Source organism: Neoarius graeffei, chromosome 6 (assembly GCF_027579695.1).
Source record: "Neoarius graeffei isolate fNeoGra1 chromosome 6, fNeoGra1.pri, whole genome shotgun sequence".
NCBI lineage: Eukaryota > Metazoa > Chordata > Actinopteri > Siluriformes > Ariidae > Neoarius > Neoarius graeffei.
Window position 1 is genome coordinate 47,243,814 of NC_083574.1, and position 21,277 is coordinate 47,265,090.

The 21,277-nt window shown below is 41.2% G+C and overlaps 1 protein-coding gene across 1 annotated transcript in view; it reads right to left on the reverse strand.

Moving 5' to 3' along the window:
* The window catches only part of LOC132888281 (cilia- and flagella-associated protein 45-like), a 58,169-nt gene extending 53,939 nt beyond the window's left edge, over positions 1 to 4,230 (reverse strand). The window contains exons 1-4 of the mRNA XM_060924352.1: positions 4,222 to 4,230; positions 3,350 to 3,469; positions 3,090 to 3,217; positions 2,798 to 2,942 (exon numbers count right to left, since the gene is read on the reverse strand). Coding sequence (XP_060780335.1) covers positions 2,798 to 2,942; positions 3,090 to 3,217; positions 3,350 to 3,469; positions 4,222 to 4,230 — 402 coding nt within the window. The remainder of the gene's footprint in view (positions 1 to 2,797; positions 2,943 to 3,089; positions 3,218 to 3,349; positions 3,470 to 4,221) is intronic.
* Positions 4,231 to 21,277: the final 17,047 nt, after the last annotated feature.

A 21,277-nucleotide genomic window follows, 5' to 3' on the forward strand; every position in this document is an offset into this window, starting at 1 on the left:
CTTTAGCACAGTGTAATAGAATTCACATACATCACTTAATTGTTCTGTCACCTCCAATTAAAGTGATGTTCAAAGTGTATGCTATGAGACATGCAACGGTCACTGATTGTATGCCACTGAATGTGAATGTAGCCTATACCAAGATAACGGTATGATTCGCATCGTCTGCAGTGCCTGCGCCACAATGAGTGTCTATTTGAGTTACATGGGTTTTGAAACCAAAAAACACCTTTAGTGCTCTAATGTGTACATTTTTTCGGGGACACCGTGTATTTGAGGAAATGTCTTCCTCTCTTAGTAGGCCCAATATTCCTAGCCACATGTAACCAGAAATAAAACATCTCATCTCATCTCATCATCTCTAGCCGCTTTATCCTTCTACAGGGTCGCAGGCAAGCTGGAGCCTATCCCAGCTGACTACGAGTGAAAGGCGGGGTACACCCTGGACAAGTCGCCAGGTCATCACAGGGCTGACACATAGACACAGACAACCATTCACACTCACATTCACACCTACGGCTAATTTAGAGTCACCAGTTAACCTAACCTGCATGTCTTTGGACTGTGGGGGAAACCGGAGCACCCGGAGGAAACCCACGCGGACACGGGGAGAACATGCAAACTCCACACAGAAAGGCCCTCGCCGGCCACGGGGCTCGAACCCAGGACCTTCTTGCTGTGAGGCAACAGCGCTAACCACTACACCACCGTGCCGCCCGAAATAAAACATGTGCATATATTTTCCACAATAGGATTTTAATGACACGTATTCTAGCAGGGTGCCAGGGAACAACAGGAGGCCCCCAGTCCATCCCACCTGAGCAGGAAGAGGACCCCCAGCCGAGCGGATCCAGCGTCACTGTCACCTGCCCCCCTTCTCCACTGCCTGCCCCTGTCGCCGGGTCCACAGGCCGGGTGCTGACGCGCGCGGTCCTTGAGTCGCAGGGGGAAATTTTAAAGGGGATAGAGGCGATTAATGACAACCTCGAGGGAATCCGCGAGGAATTGAAGGAACTGAACAACACATTAAAAGAATATCTTAAAAAATGAATGGTTTCCCGTGTCCCGTCTGTCCTTACTTTTTCACATTGTGGCTATTAAGTGCTGCCGGGTTTGTATGCCATGTCGCTGTGGCACCTCGTTGTGAGGCCCAGGGTCTGGGTCCTCCGGCAGGTCTCGCTCCATTATTGGCACGCCGTGCCGCTGCGCCACATTGTGTAACACGCCACACACCGCGGTTGTGTCTGATTTGTACGCACTTGGAAATCGTTTCATATATTGATCTTGGTAATTATGTGATAAGGCTACCCTACGCAACATCAACTAATAATATTTCAGTCTGACACCTCGCGGCAAATGCGCGAGGAAGATCTATTAAGCTAGCTGCAATGCATGGTCCTGCATGTGCATTCTTTAATTTAATTAATTAACCAATAGTCTATGGGAATAATATCGAAATGATATTGCTGGGGTTTCTCATTTCCCGTAATTACAATATGGAAGGGATGGTTGATGGATCTGTTGGCATTTACCCAACAGTCTCGCATTATGTGTCTCGACAATGTCGTATGACTGACATACATTTCAATTCACGCATCCTGATATTCCGATGCATTTTTGGATGCCTCTTATCGCCATGTCATGACTCTTGACCGAGTAGGCCTAAATGTAGTTGCGTTGCTCTGCCTCTAAGTGTCGCCAAGTACCAAGATGCACCAGAAACGTGCGTACGCCAGCCATGAGGTTTGTGTAGAGTACCGCACTTTTCCACGCCAAGTCAATCTTTGTACATACGAATGTTTGCGCAGAAAGTGACGTACGTAGCTTTTTTGTGCGTACGCAAGCTTTGTACATGAGGCCCCAGGTCGTTTTCTCATAAACAAACCAGCGCTGACGTAGGATTCAGAAGGAGGCGTCCCGCACGCGACGTCACGAAAATCAGTGTTTGCCGGGAAATCCAAATGGCAAGTTTTTTCAGAGGCGGACCAATCCGCCTCAAATGGCTTGATTTCAACTGAATTTTTCTGGTATTGCACAAGGTAAAAAAATTGCACAAAATGCAAAAATGTGAGATATTTGACCAAAGTTTAATATAAAATAGGAGAATTACATTGATATTTTACCTGTGATATGCACTTTAAAGACCATACTTATATGGCATAGAATGGCTGTTGTGTATTTTACCATAGTCATTACTGATTTAAAAAAAAAAAAAAAAACACACAACAACACACACACACACAAAAAAAACCCTGCATTTCGCAGTTTCCTGGGTGTGAGCCAGGACAGTGTTTGGGACGCTTGGTGATGCCAGTACAGTCAAGTAAATTTGCATTTTATACCATGCTTCAGATGACAGTCAAATCAGATTGTCTGTCTGTCACTGCACCAAAACCCCAAGAATCCAGAGATATCTTTTTTTTAATTCTTGCAAGTATCTGGATCATATCTTGAGATTTTTTTTTTGACAGTGCCATGATCATAAAGTACCTAACATGGATTTCATCACGTAGTTTGAAATATTTGTGCAAAACCATCTCTGGATTCTGGGGTATTTTGCACAGTGTGTGTTATATGTAAAATGGGTTGAAAACATGATGGCAGGATTCCATCCTGAAATGTATAGCTGAACAAAGCACTGATATTAACTGAGCTATTAACTACTTTATGAGATAATATCCAATTTTCCCATAATTATTTCTTTAATATTATGACATACAATATTTAAGTCAGTGTCCATACATGCTTTGTATAAAATATTGTAGCTTTTATCACATCAGACCAGCTTTTTGCTCACCATGGCCTCCTCCAGAACTTTGTGCTGGGCCTCCACTATTGCTTCCCTCTCCTCTTTCGTAAGCACATGAGCATTATCCACGAGGCGCTCAATTTCAGCCTGGCAGAGGATGACAGAGTGTCCAGATGGATCCTTTCTGGGAATTCTAGTTCAACAGAATAAGGCATATATCTGTCATATTCCATATCTCTTAAGACCCCATACTTTGTAAAATCAAAGAAAGGTGGACAATTAATATCAGGGAAATGAATAGCACCTCGCTGGAGGTGTACCACTCATATGCAGGACTTGCCTGAGGTCCCTGATGAGGTCCTTGGTGACAATACGGATTGTCTCAGGCTTTTGTGCCTTGGTGGCTGGGGCACTGGGAGACTGGGTTCTGGAATCATCTTTAATAATGTTCTTAAGTTTACTTGGAGACTAAAAAAAAAAAAAAAAAAGTTTAAAAAATGAAAGTGGAAATCTAACGGAGTCCTCAACGTGCCTTTTTATCCATAGCACACTAATTACTGATTCTGATATTTTTAATGATTGTAAATTTTTTTTTCACACCTGTTTGACTGTTCCAAAAAGAGTTTCATCCACTTGGGAAGTCCGGGAACGTGTCCGATAGCGGCGTGTGTGAGCACTGCTACTGGATGAATTTGTGGATAATGAAGACCTACTTGGAGGCTATGAATACAATCAACGTAATATCGCATGTCAGTTTCACACACTGTGTTAAAGCTGCTTAGGAGTTCAGTGAACAATAATGTTAGTGTACAATTGGTAAAAATAGTGTCTCATATCATCTCTAGCCACTTTATCCTGTTCTACAGGGTCGCAGGCAAGCTGGAGCCTATCCCAGCTGACTACGGGCGAAAGGCGGGGTACACCCTGGACAAGTCGCCAGGTCATCACAGGGCTGACACATAGACACAGACAACCATTCACACTCACATTCACACCTACGGTCAATTTAGAGTCACCAGTTAACCTAACCTGCATGTCTTTGGACTGTGGGGGAAACCGGAGCACCCGGAGGAAACCCACGCGGACACGGGGAGAACATGCAAACTCCACACAGAAAGGCCCTCGCCGGCCACGGGGCTCGAACCCGGACCTTCTTGCTGTGAGGCAACAGCGCTAACCACTACATCACCGTGCCGCCCGTAAAAATAGTGTTTTCATCAGGAAAAAAAACACTAATTAAATATAAAATAGACAGAAGGATATATTAGAGTCCTGTCAAGTGTCCTCTGTATTTAAAATTTTGAATCGAAATATGACAATATAAAATGTGTCATACGTACTGTTTAATGGTCATATTTAAACATTTCCTTGGAATAATGGTGATTCTTTTTCCAGGTCTAATATAATGTCCATCATTTTTTCCCCAAATCATTGTGTATATACGTACACTCACTGGCCTCTTTAATTCACACCTGCTCCATCGCGCAAATAATCATTCAGTCAAACGTGTGTTCAGCAGCACGATGCACGAATTCATGTAAATACAGTTTAAGCGCTTCAGTTAATGATCATATCAGTGTGATCTCAGGTAATTTGCCCATGGCATGGTAGGGCCAGGAGAGCTGGTTTAAGGATTTCAGAAACTTCTGATGTCCTGGGATTTCCACACTCAAATAACCACTCTTAACAACCATGGCAAGCAGAAAAGCATCTCAGAAGGCAAAACAAGTCAAACCTTGAGACAAATGAACTACAACAGTAGAAGCCCAGATTAGCTTCCACGTCTGTCCGCTAAAAACAGGAATCAGAAGCTACAGTGGATGACCAACACTGGACAGCTACTGTAAACACTGGAAAAAAGATGAAGCAAATGTTTTTCAAATCTACAACTATCCAGTTTCAGTGAAGCTCTTGACCTGTATCTGCATAATTTTTTTTTTTTATGCAATGTGCTGCTGCTACATGATCGATAATTGGATAATTACACTGTAAAAAAAATAATTTGCTGTTTTAACTTATAAAAAGGTTGCAACCAGATTGCCTTAAAATTTTGAGTTCATTGAAACTCATGAGGCAATCAGTTTAACTTGCTGTATGAATGTCAATGAACTCAACATTTTAAGGCAGTCCGGTTGCTAACTTTTAAAAGAACAATAAATTTTTTAGTGTATATGAATGACTGGATATGCAGGTGTTCCTATTAAAGTGGCCAGTGAATGTATATGCCAGGATTTTAATTTAATGTTAAGATTTGTGTGTGGGGGGGGGGATGTACTGGGTGATTTTTTTTTTTTAAATGTACTTTTCTGATGCTAAAGGGATTTTAAAAAATAAAATAAAATACAATAAAATTCCTGATTCCACATATACAGAAGAGACGAGAAGATTATGGGCATAATTTTTATAGATATTTCTAATTTTAAAAAATAAAAATAATAAAGAAATCTAATTAAAGATATTTATTTGTAACATGGGCGTAGTGGTTAGCACTGTCGCCTCACAGCAAGAAGTGTCCGCGTGGGTTTCCTCCGGGTGCTCCGGTTTCCCCCACAGTCCAAAGACATGCAGGTTAGGTAAACTGGTGACTCTAAATTGACCGTAGGTGTGAATGTGAGTGTGAATGGTTGTCTGTGTCTATGTGTCAGCCCTGTGATGACCTGGCGACTTGTCCAGGGTGTACCCTGCCTTTCGCCCGTAGTCAGCTGGGATAGGCTCCAGCTTGATAAAGCGGCTAGAGATGATGAGATGAGATCAATGTAAATATACCCTGTTAATGTTGTTGGTCAGAATTATAGTGCTGAGTAGTTGGAACATGTATTTAGTGTAAACAGTGCAGAGAGTGAATGTGAAAAGGCTGGATGGGCAATAATATAACGATGACCGATTAAAAGCTTCTGTGCTGACGAAAAATACCATGTAAGATAAGAAAAGATGCACTTTATTGTCCCCAAAGGGAAATTCGTCTTGGACTTCATTGCTGCTACAATGCTGCTTACATAGAGAATAAATAAATGAACAATACGCAGACCAACATATACAGACACACACTAATAAATATCAATACACATACAGACACTAAGGACAATATACAAACACACTAATAAATATCAATACACATACAGACGTACAGACACACACCTGCAGGTAAACATAAAAACATACAACACATGCACCCACACACACACACACACACACACACACACACACGAGTATAAATACACAACCAAAAACCACCATGATGAACCATCCTTAGCCCTATTGCACAACACCTTTGGCCTTAGAAGCATTCAAAACCCTGACTGAAGTTGGCAAGAATTAATTTTTGAAGCAGTTAAGCCTGCAGTAGGGGACTCTATAGCGTTTGCCTGATGGTAGAAGTTCATATTCAGAGTGGAGGACATGGGACTCATCAGATAAAATTCTCTGTGCATATCTAAGCACAGACTGCTCATAGATGGCCTGCAGGGGCAGCTTTTCAGACCTCCCTATGACTTTCATTGCTGTCTGTACTACCAGACGGGCAATTCTTGATTTCAAATGGACTGAGAGGTTAACGTACCAAGCTATCATACCGTACCTAAGAATGCTTTCCAAGATACTGATAAAATAAAAACATTACTTTTTGATTTACACCAAACACCCTGAGCCTGCGCAAGAAGTACAATCTTTGCTGCAGGCGAGAACACAGGTGGTCAACATGGACTTGCCAACTGAAAAGGTTATCAAGGTGGATACCAAGATACCTGTATGAATTCACTTGGCTGATTTTTACACCATGGATACAAAGTGGCGTATGGTCCCCTATTAACTTAGGATCCAACACCATTTCCTCTGTTTTCCTAACGTTAATAGTGAGGTGATTTTCATCACACCACTTAACAAAAGATTGCACCTCCTTAAAGTATGCTGTAGGCTCTGTGTCCTGGTACAGCAGGCTCAGGATTGCAGTGCAGTAGGAACCAGTAACTAGATGTATAAAAGCAATCTAATAACATCACATTTCAGCTTGCATCCGATATCTGAACATCGAAACTGATGACAATTTGTAAATGTGCAATCATTATGAGCAGTATTAATCAGGAAAAAATATGTGAGACCATGTAAACCTGTAATAAAATTTGAACATCGAAACTGATTGACTTGTATAGCCCAATATTGCTTTTTGTACCGTTATCAGCAGCCTGGGCCTCCTTTTTTTCCCCCATCTCATCATCTCTAGCCGCTTTATCCTGTTCTACAGGGTCGCAGGCAAGTTGGAGCCTATCCCAGCTGACTATGGGCAAAAGGCGGGGTACACCCTGGACAAGTCGCCAGGTCATCACAGGGCTGACACATAGACACAGACAACCATTCACACTCACATTCACACCTACGGTCAATTTAGAGTCACCAGTTAACCTAACCTGCATGTCTTTGGACTGTGGGGGAAACCGGAGCACCCGGAGGAAACCCACGCGGACACGGGGAGAACATGCAAACTCCGCACAGAAAGGCCCTCGCCGGCCACGGGGCTCGAACCCGGACCTTCTTGCTGTGAGGCGACAGCGCTAACCACTACACCACCGTGCCGCCCATAATAATAATATTTAAGAAAAAAAAAGGAGCTACACCATACAACTGGAAATAGGTTAAAACAATAATGACTTAGAAATATGATTAAAAATACTTCCAGCCACCTTCCAGTCTTTTAAACTAAGTAATACAGAATACTGGAGTACAATTTATTTTTATTATTCTTAGTTTGTTAAATTTATTTCTAGTCTACATTTTAATTTTACTTTAAATTTATCTTTATCATTATTTTATTTAAAATTATATCTAGTTTTATTCTATTTTACTTTTTACATTTTGTTAAGTACCATAGTGTGTGTATATATATAGTATAATTATGTGCGTTATATAAATGCTAATAAACTTTAAACTTTTAAACAATTTGAATTCAGTCATAAGCCTGAGCCTCCTGGCCACCGGAAGTTCTTCTTCTTCAGGATATAATGGCGGATTGGACACCATCCGGTGTATTACCGCCACCTACAGGATAATTAAGTCCACTACTAGTCCATCAGATTCTGGCGTAAAGGCCAGAGGATTTTAAAAATCTAACTGCACTTTGGAATCCTTCAGTTGAAGCAGAACAGGGAGGGAAACGGTAGTAACACCCAAGCCGGACAAGTCGTTAAAAAACTTACGTCTAGACTCACACTAATAAAACATGAGAAACTGTCTCAGGAACTCTGCACACTTCGCATAATCCGTCTCTGTGTTTATGAATCAGATGTAACGTAGAGTTTAGGGCGCAATGCCCCAATCTGAGACGGGTCAGCACCACTTGTTGAGACCTAACTCCTGATACAGTGCACTGTGCATTTACTGAAGGCTGGATTGAATACAAGTGTCTCCCCTTTAAATCCTTGTCCCATTGAGCTTGCCATGTCTGGAACACTTTTTCCATAAGCTGGCTCCTCAACTCAGTCCTTCCTGGACTAACTGGCAACGTAACCACATCATTATTTAAATATTCTTTTGCCAGTTGGTCAACTACCTCGTTCCCCTTTATACCTATATGGGCAGGAACCCACAAAAATGATACGTCACAACCTCTCCTATGTAGGTTGTTCAGCAGCATAAGAATATCAGTAATTAAATCGGGACGAGCATTGGAAGTGTACACTTTAAGACAATGTAGGAGTGAAAAGGAGTCAGAGCATAAAACCACATTTTTGGGCTGTGCCTCCACTACCCATTGTAAAGCTTTTAGGATACCCATAGACTCAGCTGTACTCTATACCCAGTTTTGATATTCAGCTGAGAGATAGAAAGCACAACTCACTGCCACCGGAAGTTCCCAACCGCGCAGTGGATTGTGGTATTTGTGAAAGGGGCGAATGGCAATTAGCTAAATTCTCTAGCTGTTATACGTGTTGCATTAAATACACTCGTTATAATCCCACAATTGTTGTGTGTATATATACTATTTAACTATTTTTTATTTATCTAAAGTCTACTTGTTAAAAAAAGCATTAAAGTAATGCTAACTCACCATAATTTTCTGTAAATGTAATACAAACACCAGCGCTTCGACGATTAACCGATAGCAGTTAGCGCTAGCAATGCTAAAACAGTTTGTTCTGACGTTTTTATAGAAACCGTTACCATGGTTGCACAGAACCAGAATCTGAATCAAATACTTAATGGAGTACATTTAAACCAAGCACAGTGAGCATGCGCATGAGCGGGGGGATCCCAGACGGCCGCAATTTTTCTAGCCAAAGTGATGGTGGTGTTTTTTTTTTTAAATCTCTTGTATATCCGTTAAAAATATGTTTAAGTAAAATGACCAGCAGAATACGTTCTGATTTTGTTTAGCGATGTTTTCGTCGGCTTCGTTCTCGTTGACATTCGGGAACACTCGGAAGTTAAATTGATGTAAATACCGCGAGACTGTACGCGATAGAACGAGAAAACAATATGGCTGCGCCCATTTGCTAGAAAACGTGTTTTAACTCCGTTCGTGCTTTTGTTTCTAATGCGTTGAACTTAATTCAATATGTCGTGGAAAAAAGATAGCGGAACAGTGTCTTGGTTAGAAGAAGTATATTCTTCAAAGCTACATTTTCGTCTAATTTTTATAAATAACAATTTTTTTTTGCCACTTATGTCATTGATTACAAAATATGGCATCAAATAGATACACATTATTGTTAAATTCTGTTGCTTTTCTATGTTAAATCTATGTAAAAAATGTGTTCTATAGCATCTTTAAATGTTAAAATCTCAACAGCTTCAGGGGGCTTCTGTACCCCGCAAGGGGCTTGCAGCCCCCTTGACCCCTGCTGATAGTTTCTGACATTCCTCTATTTTTTCAATTACTGCTGGGATCCCTGTATGAGGCAAATGTAATATGAATACAGAGCACCATGGCTCGTTTCAGTGAATCATCGCATTCGACTCCCGTCGCCATTAAGAGTCGACTCTGACTCGGCTCCCACAGCTGTGCTTTCGTTGGTCTTTGCTTACCTGTCATTGACCTTGTTCGACTCCCTGGTTGACGCGCACACTAGTAAAGAGAATTACATCTATTTTCAGTGAGTCAGGGGAATCGACTCGGCTCACAAACGATTCCTTTGTTTTTCTCCCCAGTGCTAGCCAAATTCACTGATATTTGCTCATCAATGTGCAATGCCTTTTCCGTTGGCCTTTCCCCCCCTCTTCCCTATATCTTATTCTTTTTTATATTTGTATATGCAAATATTTAATTTAATTTATCTAGAAGTTTTTCTCTATTTCTATTCTCTGTTTATCCTGTAATGATGCTACTGGACTTTTAATTTCCCTGAGGGACCCACCCAAAGGGATCAATAAAGTTCTATCTAATCTAATCCATCCATTATCTCTAAACTTCAGGAAAACAGGTTTAAAACATACTTACAGTAACAAGTTGATCCAAGTGTCTCAGCATGTGACACTTGAGTGAAGATCTTTGATGCTAGATTTACACAGTAACTCATTACTACTGTCCTACAAAAATATATGATGGTCTTAAGCAAAATCAAAGACATGATGAGGCATGAAACTTGAAACCATTATTTTAAAACATAAAAGAGTGTGCAGATTAAGAGTCATTGTAAATGTTCAGGAATTCTTTCAAGCATTACCTATTATCATTTACTGTCCCACACAGACCCATTGATGCTCCTCTTTTTTTATGACCAATATATTTTTCACAAGCTGGAACAATATTAATAATCTCATCTCATTATCTCTAGCCGCTTTATCCTGTTCTACAGGGTCGTAGGCAAGCTGGAGCCTATCCCAGCTGACTATGGGCGAAAGGCAGGGTACACCCTGGACAAGTCGCCAGGTCATCACAGGGCTGACACATAGACACAGACAACCATTCACACTCACATTCACATCTACGGTCAATTTAGAGTCACCAGTTAGCCTAACCTGCATGTCTTTGGACTGTGGGGAAAACCGGAGCACCCGGAAGAAACCCACACAGACACGGGTAGAACATGCAAACTCCTCACAGAAAAGCCCCTGTCGGCCACTGGGCTCAAACCCAGACCTTCTTGCTGTGAGGCGACAGTGCTAACCACTACACCACTGTGCAAATATTACTATTTGTAGCAATTTCTTTATGCAGATGACACATAGCTCTGGCGCTTAATGCTCAGATGACATCAACTTGTGAGTGTCTTATCTTTTGTATTTCAATATCTAGGTTTCCTCCAGGGGGTCCGGTTTCCTCCCACCATCCAAAGAGTGAGTCTGAATGACTGTCTGTATCTCTGTGTTAGTGCTGTGATAGACTGGTGACCTGTCCAGGGTGTACCCTGCCTCTCACCCCATTGGCAGCTGGGATTGGCTCCAGCTCCCTGCAACCCACAGTGGATAAGTGGTGCAGAAAATGAATGAATGAATGGTCTAATTGTTTTATTTGGTCACATAAAAAACATGGGCGGCACGGTGGTGTAGTGGTTAGCGCTGTCGCCTCACAGCAAGAAGGTCCTGGGTTCGAGCCCCGTGGCCGGCGAGGGTCTTTCTGTGTGGAGTTTGCATGTTCTCCCCGTGTCCGCGTGGGTTTCCTCCGGGTGCTCCGGTTTCCCCCACAGTCCAAAGACATGCAGGTTAGGTTAACTGGTGACTCTAAATTGACCGTAGGTGTGAATGTGAGTGTGAATGGTTGTCTGTGTCTATGTGTCAGCCCTGTGATGACCTGGCAACTTGTCCAGGATGTACCCCGCCTTTCACCCGTAGTCAGCTGGGATAGACTCCAGCTTGCCTGCGACCCTGTAGAACAGGATAAAGCGGCTCTGATTCTTTTCATAAAACAGGATACCATCCAGTTACCAACTTGCAAGTGTCCATATAGCAACTGTTATTCAAAGGCAGATGTTGTAGCAATCCCTTAAAATCAGCCAGCCATTTGCAGGGTTTCAGACATAGGAGCTCGGTGTGTCACTAACTCATGATTGTGCTGCCTGCTAAGTGTTTCTGCCAGTGTCCTAATCATCTTTGCTGATTCTTCTGTCTCATTAACCTTCTCCAAGCTTGAAATGTCCTGCTTTATCTCCTTTAGCTCCCCTGTAGAGAGATACATGTACAACCCGGATTCCAAAAAAGTTGGGACAAAGTACAAATTGTAAATAAAAACGGAATGCAATGATGTGGAAGTTTCAAAATTCCATATTTTATTCAGAATAGAACATAGATGACATATCAAATGTTTAAACTGAGAAAATGTATCATTTAAAGAGAAAAATTAGGTGATTTTAAATTTCATGACAACAACACATCTCAAAAAAGTTGGGACAAGGCCATGTTTACCACTGTGAGACATCCCCTTTTCTCTTTACAACAGTCTGTAAACGTCTGGGGACTGAGGAGACAAGTTGCTCAAGTTTAGGGATAGGAATGTTAACCCATTCTTGTCTAATGTAGGATTCTAGTTGCTCAACTGTCTTAGGTCTTTTTTGTTGTATCTTCCGTTTTATGATGCGCCAAATGTTTTCTATGGGTGAAAGATCTGGACTGCAGGCTGGCCAGTTCAGTACCCGGACCCTTCTTCTACGCAGCCATGATGCTGTAATTGATGCAGTATGTGGTTTGGCATTGTCATGTTGGAAAATGCAAGGTCTTCCCTGAAAGAGATGTCGTCTGGATGGGAGCATATGTTGCTCTAGAACCTGGATATACCTTTCAGCATTGATGGTGTCTTTCCAGATGTGTAAGCTGCCCATGCCACACGTACTAATGCAACCCCATACCATCAGAGATGCAGGCTTCTGAACTGAGCGCTGATAACAACTTGGGTCATCCTTCTCCTCTTTAGTCCGAATGACACGGCGTCCCTGATTTCCATAAAGAACTTCAAATTTTGATTCGTCTGACCACAGAACAGTTTTCCACTTTGCCACAGTCCATTTTAAATGAGCCTTGGCCCAGAGAAGACGTCTGTGCTTCTGGATCATGTTTAGATACGGCTTCTTCTTTGAACTATAGAGTTTTAGCTGGCAATGGCGGATGGCACGGTGAATTGTGTTCACAGATAATGTTCTCTGGAAATATTCCTGAGCCCATTATGTGATTTCCAATACAGAAGCATGCCTGTATGTGATGCAGTGCCGTCTAAGGGCCCGAAGATCACGGGCACCCAGTATGGTTTTCCGGCCTTGACCCTTACGCACAGAGATTCTTCCAGATTCTCTGAATCTTTTGATGATATTATGCACTGTAGATGATGATATGTTCAAACTCTTTGCAATTTTACACTGTCGAACTCCTTTCTGATATTGCTCCACTATTTGTCGGCGCAGAATTAGGGGGATTGGTGATCCTCTTCCCATCTTTACTTCTGAGAGCCGCTGCCACTCCAAGATGCACTTTTTATGCCCAGTCATGTTAATGACCTATTGCCAATTGACCTAATGAGTTGCAATTTGGTCCTCCAGCTGTTCCTTTTTTGTACCTTTAACTTTTCCAGCCTCTTATTGCCCCTGTCCCAACTTTTTTGAGATGTGTTGCTGTCATGAAATTTCAAATGAGCCAATATTTGGCATGAAATTTCAAAATGTCTCACTTTCAACATTTGATATGTTGTCTATGTTCTATTGTGAATACAATATCAGTTTTTGAGATTTGTAAATTATTGCATTCCGTTTTTATTTACAATTTGTACTTTGTCCCAACTTTTTTGGAATCGGGGTTGTATCATCTTTCATGAAACATCTGTATGAAGTCTTTTTGCCCCTGATAATGTAGGACGGGAAAACATTGTATTATCCGTGTATTCAGAAAACTTTTTTTTGTACCTTCATTTACCTCATCACTCTCTTTGTCCATCTGTGTTTTTATGATACAGTGGTGCTTGAAAGTCTGTGAACCCTTGAGAATTTTCTATATTTCTGCATAAATATGATCTAAAACATCATCAAATTTTCACACAAGTCCTAAAAGTAGATAAAGAGAACCCAGTTAAACAGATGAGACAAAAATATTATACTTGATCATTTATTTATTGAGGAAAATGATCCAATATTACATATCTGTGAGTGACAAAAGTATGTGAACCTTTGCTTTCAGTATCTGGTGTGACCCCCTTGTGCAGCAATAACTGCAACTAAACGTTTCCGGTAACTGTTGATCAGTCCTGCACACCAGCTTGGAGGAATTTTAGCCCATTCCTCCGTACAGAACAGCTTCAACTCTGGGATGTTGGTGGGTTTCCTCACATGAACTGCTCGCTTCAGGTCCTTCCACAACATTTCGATTGGATTAAGGTCAGGACTTTGACTTGGCCATTCCAAAACATTAACTTTATTCTTCTTTAACCATTCTTTGGTAGAACGACTTGTGCGCTTAGGGTCGTTGTCTTGCTGCATGACCCACCTTCTCTTGAAATTCAGTTCATGGACAGATGTCCTGACGTTTTCCTTTAGAATTCGCTGGTATAATTCAGAATTCGTTTCATCACTGATGGCAATCCGTCCTGGCCCAGATGCAGCAAAACAGCCCCAAACCATGATACTACCACCACCATGTTTCACAGATGGGATAAGGTTATTATGTTGGAATGCAGTGTTTTCCTTTCTCCAAACATAACGCTTCTCATTGAAACCAAAAAGTTCTATTTTGGTCTCATCCATCCACAAAATATTTTTCCAATCGCCTTCTGGCTTGTTCATGTGATCTTTAGCAAACTGCAGACGAGCAGCAATGTTCTTTTTGGAGAGCAGTGGCTTTCTCCTTGCAACCCTGCCATGCACACCATTATTGTTTAGTGTTCTCCTGATGGTGGACTCATGAAGATTAACATTAGCCAATGTGAGAGAGGCCTTCAGTTGGTTAGAAGTTACCCTGGGGTACTTTGTGACCTCGCCGACTATTACATGCCTTCCTCTTGCAGTGATCTTTGTTGGTCGGCCACTCCTGGGGAGGGTAACAATGGTCTTGAATTTCCTCCATTTGTACACAATCTGTCTGACTGTGGATTGGTGGAGTCCAAACTCTTTAGAGATGGTTTTGTAACCTTTTCCAGCCTGATGAGCATCAACAACGCTTTTCCTGAGGTCCTCAGAAATCTCCTTTGTTCGTGCCATGATACACTTCCACAAACGTGTTGTAAAGATCAGACTTTGATAGATCCCTGTTCTTTAAATAAAACAGGGTGCCCACTCACACCTGATTGTCATCCCACTGATTGAAAACACCTGACTCTAATTTCACCTTCAAATTAACTGCTAATCCTAGAGGTTCACATACTTTTGCCACTCACAGATATGTAATATTGGATCATTTTCCTCAATAAATAAATGACCAAGTATAATATTTTTGTCTCATTTCTTTAACTGGGTTATCTTTATCTACTTTTAGGACTTTAGGTCATATTTATGCAGAAATATAGAAAATTCTAAAGGGTTCACAAACTTTCAAGCACCACTGTATATCTTTTGATAAAGCATTTCATGATCCTCTGTCAGGGGAAAAATATGCAGACAATGTCAAAGAATGATGGTAACAAAAGTAAAATGACTACATTTAACAAACTCAGTTTATTTAAGTAATTTAATCCCACAGTCTTTCCTTAGCTCCTTAGCTTTCCTAGCGTTCCGTGACCCTGGCCAGGATAAAGTAGGTAATGAAGATGAATGAATGCATGAACTCAATAAGAGGTTAAGAATTTTTAACTGTAAATTGTAACAAAAAGTAAAGTTATAGACTACAAGGTGAAAATAAAATTCTGTTTTTATCAAATCTGTCTACATTATTTGCTTCCACTGTCTGATGATATACTGTATATTTTTAATAATTTGGTCTAACTGATTTCACCCCTCTCTCAACAATTTTCACTTTTCCAGTTTTTGTTTTCCCTAAAAGGCTTATAGTCTAGGGCTGTATACTGTTGAATAAAGTTCTCATACACATATCTGGTAAATGATGCAATGAAAGCTAGACTGCCTTTCAGATTTTTCAAGTGCAGGTCATGAAAAGAAATTTTCCGGACACCCAATTATTTTTCTTTAGTGGGCCGAAAGCTACCGAATTCGAATCACAGACTTCCAATTTTATTCGTTTTTTTTTAAATAGAACAATTAATGAAGTCAGAGCCATGTGGCCCGAAATTCTCTATTTTTTCTTGCTTCACCATGACCCAATTCAAGATACTATGTCATGCATCACGTGGTGGGCTTTCTCCATTTGCACAAGGCATTGTGGGACACAAATTTGAAATGGAAGAGAAAAATGGAGGACGTGAGTGTGCAAATGAAACGTTAAAGACCGACTACAGTAACGGAAAGCGAGAAGAAAAGACGTTATGTTGCAAATGAAAGGAAATGCAGAACCAAACTAATAAATATTGGCGGTCAGCGAGCACCTCGATGTGATCAGCTGTTCATTTAGCGACAGAACGATGTAACTGTCAGTGCACGGTCAAGGTAAACCTGTAGATGGTAGTAATGCAACACTGGATGCCAGCTGCCGTGAAACCCAAAAGAAGAAGAAAAAGAAGTAGAAGAAGAAGATAAACCTGTGCATGCGCACACAGACTTCCTCTATCTGTATTGTGTTCTGTGAAAACTGTATTTTGTGAAAAGTCATGGTGAAAAGGTGTCAGCATTTTGCCCGATCATAACTTAATTGAGGTGATCCTGTATAATTTGATTCTTTTTGTTCACCCAGCTGAAATAACAACAAATATCTTTTGATTATTTCAATATAGATCCATGACTCTGTTTCCTTTGTTATTGCATGGAAAACATACAATAGCCCTATTGAACTATTAACAGTGCTTTAAAATTTCTGACAAAGTCCTTTTATTAACTTTCCTGCATAAATGATGGTTATGCAGCCTTTCTTACATTGCTGGTAGACACTGTGGCATGCTTCTGATCTCAAACTACAGAATATTCGAGAACTGCTCACACTTAAAGTGCATATTCTGGACCAATTTTGTTTTTTTATATATATGAAAGTATGTCCCTTTACACACTCATCCAGAAGGGTAATTTTGCACAAGGTCATCTGTCTACAGCAGAAAATAAAATAACAAAATGCGTCTGGAAAAATCCCAAGGGAGTCTGGAGCCAGATTCGTGACGTCACCTGTGGAAGCGCCAGCAGGCTGCGAGAGCTTTGCACGGTTTCAGTGCACAGCCTGTGTAGACCAAGCGCTCCCATTTCTCTCTCATTGTCCGGTCTTTTGGGAAACGATGAGTACTAATCCCATCAAGATTGGTGTTGCTACACCCTTCTACGATACATCTGTTAACCATTTTAATAATTACGCGATAACGTTGAAGAAATTTGCAGAAAACCACCAGGTCGTTTTCTCATAAACAAACCAGCGCTGACGTAGGATTCAGAGGGAGGCGTCCCGCACGCGATGTCACAAAAATCAATGTTTCCCAGGAAATCCAAATGCCAAGTTTTTTCAGAGGCGGACCAATTCGACTCAAACGGCTTGATTTCAACTGAATTTTTCTGGTATTGCGCAAGGTAAAAAAATTGCAGAGAATGCAGAATGTTACAGATATTTAACCAAAGTTTAATATAAAATAGGAGAATTACATTGATTTTGCTCCTGAATTTACCCGTGATATGCCCTTTAAGCTCTGGTCATCAGTCTCTGACAAATTTTGATATTTTTTTTAGAACTTCAGTAAACAGAACAGTTTTAGTACATTTGGCAAGTTGCCTTCTAACAGCACAGTGCTAATTCCTTTACAATGTTTACAGTCAAGTGCAATTACACTTATAATCAGGGTTCTGTAAATAATATGAAATATACACATAATATCCAACTGTAGGCGGCATGGTGGTGCCTCACAGCAAGAAGGTTCTGGGTTCGAGCCCAGTGGTTGATGGGGACCTTTCTGTGTGGAGTTTGCATGTTCTCCCCGTGTCTGCGTGGGTTTCCTCCGGGTGCTCCGGTTTCCCCCACAGTCCAAAGACATGCAGGTTAGGTTAACTGGTGACTCTAAATTGACCGTAGGTGTGAATGTGAGCGTGAATGGTTGTTTGTCTCTATGTGTCAGCCCTGTGATGATTTGGCAAATTGTCCAGGGTGTATCTCGCCCATAGTCAGCTGGGATAGGCTCCATCTTGCCCGCGACCCTGCACAGGATAAGCAGCTACAGATAATGGATGGATGGATGTCCTCCCGTAACTACTTAACTAAATTGTTCAGATAAATCATAAATTATTCTTTTTTTTTTATTTTCTGCATAATGTTTGATTGTTGCAATGTCTATGTTTAATGTCAATGAGAAACTAATGCTGATTTCATGTAAGTACGTCTTTAACAAAGCAAATTCTCTTTCATTTAACTGGGTTTGATCTTACTTCATTGAGCTCTGTGTCCTCCTTCAAGCTATCTGTGTGTCTGTACAGAGGAGTTAACAGAAGTTGCTTGATTTTCTGAATCAGGCTGAGTACAGACCTGGGGCTGGAAATTAAGTTAAAAGGTACAGGCAGTGTTCCACGTTCCTCAAAGTAGGAGAACCATGGCTTAAATATCATACTGTCAGGAGGAAATGAGTCTCATAAAGGAAATCTGGCCTACAAAAAGTTACCTTGATGTGACCATGGTAAGAGTGAATGTGTTGGCAGAAGCTAATCATTTCAGTGGAATAACTGATAACTGTATTAATGATAATAATAGAAAGGCATCGTTACTGATAAGCTAGTTAGAATGCACACATGCCTACTCATTCACATTTTGTGAATTATTTAGACTTTAGACCAATTTCTCTGCATATCAGAATGACATTGTTGTACTATATAAATATTCTAACAGTTGATTCTGGAACACAATAATCTTCTGACAACTGCTAAATGTCATGTCAACGCTCGAATCTGTGTCTTACTACAACACCCATAACGCCACGTAGCCTACAAACATGGCTGCCATGGACTCCAACTCTCAACTCACACACTCCCCATCACATTCACACTCTCCTGATTTCACTACCACAGTATATAAGGACTCTCAGTGCACTCACCCGATGTGAAGTACACGACCTCTGTTTTTGTACCAGTCATTACCAAGCAATTCATTGTGCCGTAGTCTCCCTGGTATTTGATCTTGTTCTGTTTTCTCGTTTTTGCTCTTGTCCATCACAGTTTGTTCTATTTGTATATCACCTGACCCATTGCTTGTTATTTGACCTCATTTTTTTTTTTTTAAGATTTTTTTGGGGCTTTTTTCACCTTTATTGGATAGGACAGTGTAGAGACAGGAAATGAGCTGGAGAGAGAGACGGGGAGGGATCGGGAAATGACCTCGGGTCGGAATCGAACCCGGGTCCCCGGATTTATGGTATGGCGCCTTGGTCGACTGAGCCATGGTGCCCCCGTTTGACCTCATTTTTATTTTACAGTTTGGCTTTCTCTGTTAGCTTTATAAATAAAGCTGTTATTCACCAGCATTTGCGTCCGTATCTGCCGCCTGACACTAAACATATATTTTGTGTGCTTATACAGAAGTATTTTCTTATTGTATAAGTAATAGAGCCATAACTCTAATCTGTGTCTAGTCCTGGGTGGGACTTTAAACTGCAACCAGTGGTGACTATCAGGTCCGGGAGGACTTGAGTATTGGGGAAAGTGGAGTTACACCTTAATCACCATTGCTTCCAGGTCCGCTCTGACCCGGAGTGGTAGCACCTGCCTGGGTTCCAGCTATGGGTTAAATAGTTCATCACCAATAAGGCGCTGGCAGCAGGGCGCTTTTCAGTGCACTGTGGCAGATGAACCCAACAGGGTCAATGGCACACCACCTGATGGCATGCGGAAGAGCCACTCAAATAGCCAACGGATGGCATCACTCGGCAAGTCAGTTGTCATTGCGGGGTAACTTCCATACCTGTCAGGTCTGTGGCACTTTTGTGCATCATTTAGCATCAGGTCTGGAGGTCCAGAGAGACAACATGATGGGGGCATGACATCGTTTGTCTTACCTGACTGTGCAAGGCACTTTGTTAGGAGAGGAGAATAGTATGTGAGAGCTCACAAGGCCAGACATTCCACGACGGCTCGGCTAGGCCATTCATGCCACCACTGTGGGCGACTCTGTCACTCTGGTGCAGGCCTCGTGGCCCATTTGCATTTCTGTGCATCCTAATGAAGTAGTCATCATCGCTAGCAATGGACAGCCGACGACAATGAGAGCCAAAACTCGAGGAGTTTTAAAAATATTTTACAGTTATTTTTATTACCAAATCTTTGCACAGAGCAACAACTTAAGAATGATCAGATTTATACACATATCCGTGTTGTTTATTTGAAGATATTTAAACACTGGACAAAACTAAGCATGAAACTAATTGATAGGCAACAACCAGGATATAGACAGCTTACAAAAAATAAGGATATTGGTGTGTGTGTTTGTGTGTGTTTATCCAGATTATCTCAATTTCCTGAAATGAGCTGTTCATATCGATGAGCATATTGAGGAGGACGGATAACAGTGATAACATTGTTAACTCCTAAAGGACATAGCCAATATTTTCGATGAATTTATGTCCATTATTAATGACAACTGATTTGACGTTAGAAAGTCCAAAAATACCCCACAACAATGTTTTAAAGCTCTCTTCAACACTCGTGGGGGAAAAAAATGAAAAGAAGGATTCCATCAAAGAAGAAAATGCTAAATATTATAAAAGCAAACATCAGTTTACATTGAGGTGTGTGCAAGATTAAACACACATGAACAGGATATTTCTCTCTCTCTCTCTCTCTCTCTCTCTCTCAAGCCCACATTGCACTGAAAACATTAATGCTGACACCTTTCTGTTTTAACCAACATTAACTTTTCAGCAGTTTGTGCTACAGTAGCTCCTCTGTGGGATTGGACCATATGGGCTAGCCTTCATGCCCCATGCGAATCAATGAGCCTTCCACACCCATGAGCCTGTTGCTGGTTCACCGGTTGTCCCTCCTTGGACCACTATTGGTAGGTACTAATCACTGCATACTGGGAACACCCCGCACGATGTGCCATTTTGGAGATGCTCAGACCCAGTCATCTAGCCATCACAATTTGGCCCTTGTTAAAATCACTCAGATCCTTACGCTTGCCCATTTTTCCTGCTTTCAACACATCAAGTTCAAGAACTGACTGTTCTCTTGCTGTCTAATAAATCCCACCCCTTGATAGGTGCCACTGTAATGAGATAATCGATGTTGTTCACTTCATCTGTCAGATAGGATCTAAGAGTGTGGTATAGCTATACGGTTGGAAGATGTGATTTACAGAGCTGAGTTATCTGTGTATGTCCATGGGTAATGAGGCATTACAGCACTCGTCAAGATAGACTTATGAAAACAGAGAGCAGATGTGCGAGCGAAGATAAGATTCAAGGTTTTAGCTGGAACTAGCCCGAACCAGTTGCAATCATGCCAAACAGATATCGCTATCAAACATTCACACTACATTTAAACTACAAGTGAGTTGTGTATTCACGTGTCATGTTTGTATATTAACAGGAAGCAGAACATGAAGGATAATTTTCTTTGGTTA